The sequence below is a fragment of the Penaeus japonicus genome, unplaced genomic scaffold, assembly GCF_977035675.1.
Source record: "Penaeus japonicus unplaced genomic scaffold, GWHDUDI00000001_assembly GWHDUDI00000026, whole genome shotgun sequence".
Classification (NCBI taxonomy): domain Eukaryota; kingdom Metazoa; phylum Arthropoda; class Malacostraca; order Decapoda; family Penaeidae; genus Penaeus; species Penaeus japonicus.
Window position 1 is genome coordinate 5,721,340 of NW_028234428.1, and position 5,000 is coordinate 5,726,339.

At 36.4% G+C, this 5,000-nt stretch overlaps 1 protein-coding gene across 1 annotated transcript in view; it reads left to right on the forward strand.

Moving 5' to 3' along the window:
* The window catches only part of LOC122257984 (uncharacterized), a 7,117-nt gene that overhangs the window by 364 nt on the left and 1,753 nt on the right, over nt 1-5,000 (forward strand). The window contains exons 2-6 of the mRNA XM_043023625.2: nt 1,648-1,865; nt 2,255-2,546; nt 3,472-3,710; nt 3,932-4,156; nt 4,452-4,721. Coding sequence (XP_042879559.1) covers nt 1,653-1,865; nt 2,255-2,546; nt 3,472-3,710; nt 3,932-4,156; nt 4,452-4,721 — 1,239 coding nt within the window. The 5' untranslated portion in view covers nt 1,648-1,652. The remainder of the gene's footprint in view (nt 1-1,647; nt 1,866-2,254; nt 2,547-3,471; nt 3,711-3,931; nt 4,157-4,451; nt 4,722-5,000) is intronic.

Below are 5,000 nucleotides of genomic sequence, written 5' to 3' on the forward strand. Positions count from 1 at the left end.
ACTATCAATATCGCATGTATATCTAAATGTAACTTTATTTATCCATGATTTGTTGAGTAGCATATATAATGATGTCTCGAATCCAAGATGAATCACCAGAGTGAAGTCCTGCAGCTTTAGGATTGCGTTGAACGGGAGTAATGATTAAATGAATCAAGTATGGTGATTAGCCTGTGTGTAGGAGACGTCTGCAGGCGCCTCCAGAATAGAAGTATTCTCTCAATTAAACCAGAAACTTGCTGTGATTGTTGAGGACTTGTGTTTTTTTTTTGCCATAACATGGGCTAACAATTATTTTACATATATTTTTGGTATTCAGAAAAATATAGTTGCTTTACCCTTTTGTAAAAAACAAAGGTTATATTTACATGTTTACATTTATTTAAAATGAATTTACCAATTATGACAATATAACTCTCAAGAATCTTAAGTTCTCATGTATTATGGTGTTACTAGAATGAATCTATTTCTTATGCAAACATTTTGTTGCAGAGCTAGCAATTGCCTTCCCCCTCGTTTATCCAGCTGGTTTAGGGGTACTTTACGGGTATTGTGGGGGGAAAAAAGAATGCTGCATATTTCTTGATAATGTATAATTAAAATGTAGAATATGTGGCTTTCTTACATGTTTCAATTTGTGCTAGAAATGTAATTGATGAAAAGTGTCTTTGATTACATCAAGTTACCAATTCCATATTGTTTTTCCCTGAAGGACTTCTTGTCATTAACAGACTTTACTTTATTTTTTAAGGTTGGAAAAAAAAATGCTGCTTATGATTTTGCATATATAATTTCTAGAAGCAAGGGTAATCATTGAAAGTTCCTCATGTCATTATGGAATACTGAATTGAAGAGACGTTAATGCTACAGGAAAGGTTAAAGATAAATAGTTTGTAGATCCATGTGGGAAGATTTTCAATAAGATACATTCAGCTAAGTGAAACATTATACCTCATTATATCTTTCTGCACTTACAGTATTCATATGAGTATGAGACTTCAAGATATAAGTCTGTTTTCTTTAAGCAAAGCAAAAAAAAAAAAAACCCAGCCATATGGGTAAAGCAAGTTTGGAGGGGTAATGGCATTGTCTAAACTACTATGCTGGTAATTTACTTGAAAGCAATCTGTGTTGAAGTCTGTCTTAATTTTGTGTAGACATTGATATAAATGTCCTGACCTGTTGCTGGTCAGTTCGTAAAGATGCCACAGAAACTTCTTTAAATTTGAAATGATTATTTGTGACTTCATTTTTGTAAGCTGTGAGAATTGACTAAGTGTTTTTATATAAAGAAAAATTAAAGTCATGGGACATGAATGGTCTACTCCTTATTTTTCTTCTTTTCACATACAAGTGCTCAGTCACTAAGGAGTTAATTAGTATGTTTATCTGACCTTACTTGTTCACCCCATCCTTGAATGAAAAAATGGTTTTGCATTTATTATTTTAACTATTGTTGCTGGTGTTATTATTATCACCATTATTGTTATTATGACAATGTGGACAGTGCATGTATACATGTTCTTCCAGTATCAAGGAGTTGATATAAATGAGACAGTATCTGAAGCAAAACTTGTAGATAAGATTTATGTATTTATATGAAATATAATGATTTTATGTTTATCTGATCCATATATTTCCCGACAGCAAACATGGCAGAAGGTGAAACTTCAGATGACCTTCAGACCCTGATCCGACCAGATGATTTAGAGGGCATCACCGAAGAGTCGACAGGCAGTGCAGCAGCTCACTCAGCTCCCTCTCTCCTCCATGAACCCCCTCCGGCATGGCAGCTTCCTGTGCAATGTGTGCTGTTGGTGCTTGTAACAACGGCACTTGTGATTATTTTGCCAGTTTATCTTGAGGTGGGCAACTGATTTATTTATTCTTTTATGATTTTTTAGTCTTTAGGTTTTCTAATTTCAGGATAGATTGAACCCCTGTTTAAAAAATACAGCTGTTTTAGTTCTCAGTAAGGGATAATACAAGAAATCAGATAGGATAATTTGTGCTTGTAGGAAATATATGCATGTAGGAAGGACAGCAACCAATGTTACGTACCTTTTACATGAAACATTTATATCTGAGAATGAGAGGCTAATTTATTAATTATTAAAAAGATCAGTTTTTATTATTAGGTATAAGGAATTGTCACCAACTGTAATTACTGATATTTAAAATATGTAAATCAAGTATAAATTATAGACATTTGCAAGAAATAACATTTTGATAATATGTATATATATCTTTCCAGTCTGTTAATGTGGCTGGTGATGCTTACTCAGCCATCATCTTCGCAGCCATCTTCACCGCTCTTCCTGTAGTGTTATTTGTGCAGATCCGATACAGTTACTTCTGCCAATTCATGCGTCTGGGTCCCTCCTCCCCCTCAGCCATACTCAAAACAGGGATGTTTCATGGAATCTCTAGTCTCATGATTGTCTACGCCCTGGACAGAAAGAGAGTGGTGTGCCATGCCCAAGAGCCCTTAATGGGGCTTATAGTCATGTATATGATAATCATTTATTTCTTCTACAAAGGACCAGGTAAATAGATGAATGGTTTTATTGATATTCATGGATGTCCAGCATGTTAAGGGCTTGAAGTTTTTTATACAGTGAATATGAGTGAATGGACTCAATTAGATACTGTAAGGTGGGACTACCTAATGAAAATAACTTATTGATAGTGATATCTGATAACAAATAAGAATAAAAATTACCAACTTAATTAGAAATGGAAGAGAGGCAGAATAGTAAAGATAAAGATTGTGTATTATGATTGACTAAAATTAAATTTCAAGTTTGCTTATCATTAAATGGATTTTTTGTTTATATAATTATCAAAATGTACACCATTTAGAAATGTATCCTTCAAAAGTTTTGAAACTCTGTATTTAGCACAATCATGCTGGGTAGCATCTAATTATGCCATGGCAAGAGGGATCCATGTACACCTCTGATTATTTTCTAGCTCCATTGGGTTAAGAAGAAAGAGAAAACCATAGTCATTAAGTATGATCTTCAAATTTGACAGCCTAGAAAGTTTGTTTTTAATGATGGAATAGAACCAAAGCTGCAGCTGTTCCTCATGTACTGAAGTTTACCCTTGTTATTATACGGTCTTTTTTCACAGTGTGAGTTCTTGTATTATAAATGTCTTGCTGTTATAATTACATTTTGGAGAAGGTTTATATGCATTTTCTAAAAACAAAAATAATGGTAGAAGTAGATGAACTTGATAAGAGGTCAACCTGTGGGAAAAGAAATTTAATTTTAAATATTCATATGAATTGTTTTGATTTTGGTGATGTAGAAGGATTTTAAGAATATCGGTGATGTCTAGTCTCATGAAGTGTGTCTTTATGGATAAACTGAGATAATTATTTATTGCAACATTATTACCTTTGTATTGTACCTTTATCATATGACTTGTTATGTGCTAAAAGAAGGACCTTGCTTCCATCCCCAGAGCTGAGTTCCCCAAAGATGTTTTCTCTGTGTGGTGTCCTAGGAGGCCTCTTCCTGGCCATGGACTTCCAGCTGAATAATCTCTATCGCTGCCACGGTCGATCCAGAAAAAATCCAGAAGATGACGGGGGACCGTGGAGTGCTCAGGCCCATGCGTTGTGGACCATTGTCTACGCTGCAGCACTTTTCATCTTCACGTTATCTTGGCTTCTCCTGGAGAGAGAAGTGATCACCAAAAAAGTGAGTTTGAGGGTCAGATTTGTTTTGAATTTTGTTGGTTGATTAGTGAATCTTGCATCATAGGATATTTGTGAGATTTTTTTTTTTTTTTAGAAAGAACACTTTATTCCTTTATATTTTCTTGTTTTCTTTCCATGTAGAGTGGTATGAGAAACCAAAATGTGGTGAGCACTAGATAGAAAACTTTAGCTATAACCATCATCATTTTCTTCCCTAATCAGAGTGGCACAGGGGGCATGAGTATGGTAAGTACTGTCTCCGGTGGGATGTCAGCCCCAGGGAGTGATGCAGAGGCTCTTATCTCCAGTCGGGGAGCTGTAGTGAGCACCCCCATGCAGAGCTCCCTGGATGCCAAGTGGGGGATCCATCTGGTGTGGTTTACTCTGGCCTCGCTCTTCACCATCATGATGCTCTTCTGGACAGACTTCTTTACTGCTCTTGGAAAGGTATGAGATTTGCTGCTGCTTTTTGTTAACCAATGATCCATTATTAGGTCTGAAGGAATTTGTGATGAGTGACATGAATAGTTGGAAAGAAGAGAAAATAGATCCTAGGGTTTTGTGAAGTTTTGTAAGAACTGGCTAGCATTGTTAATCCAGTATGCTAAAATTCTATGTGCTTAGATATCGTTTGTTTAACCTTCTTAAGTGAGACACGAAAGATGCCTTTATGCCTATTTTACTATATTTAAGACCCTCTTGTATTGTCCATGTTCTTTATGTACCTTACATCCTTTCCTAGGCTGGATCACCCCAGGAGTTTGTGAAGCTTACCTCAGGTGGCCTGCGGTGTCACTTTCACTGGGGCGGAGAGTGTGGCCCAACGGCACTGTATGGCTGGTTGTTCGTTGCACTTCACCTGGCGTTCTTGGTGCTCTTGGGAAAGGTTTTAGCTGCCTCACATTCCATGATTTATGCACTCTCTGTGACATCTGTTGCCTTGCCCGTCCAAGCACTCTGGTGGTCCATGTTCCGCATTGGGGGCCCACTTGGGATGGAGTGGTATCCACAGGTCAGTTCTCTTTCTTTTTTCCATTGTCATGCCAGATAACTCAACTGTCATTAGAAGTAAGAAAGTTTCAATTTTATTTCTTAGAAAAAAAAAAAGGTTAAAAAGAAGAGAAAAAATGAAGATGCCAAGTGATATATGAATGACAATGTTACTTTAGCCATTCCTAGCATAAGGCATGAAGAAAGGGACATGGTTTAAGTGCCTCATCTTAGAGCTACGTGGCTTTTCTACATTTTCCCTTCCCTCTTCTATTATATAAAGGCTAAAAGTTGGCTTTGC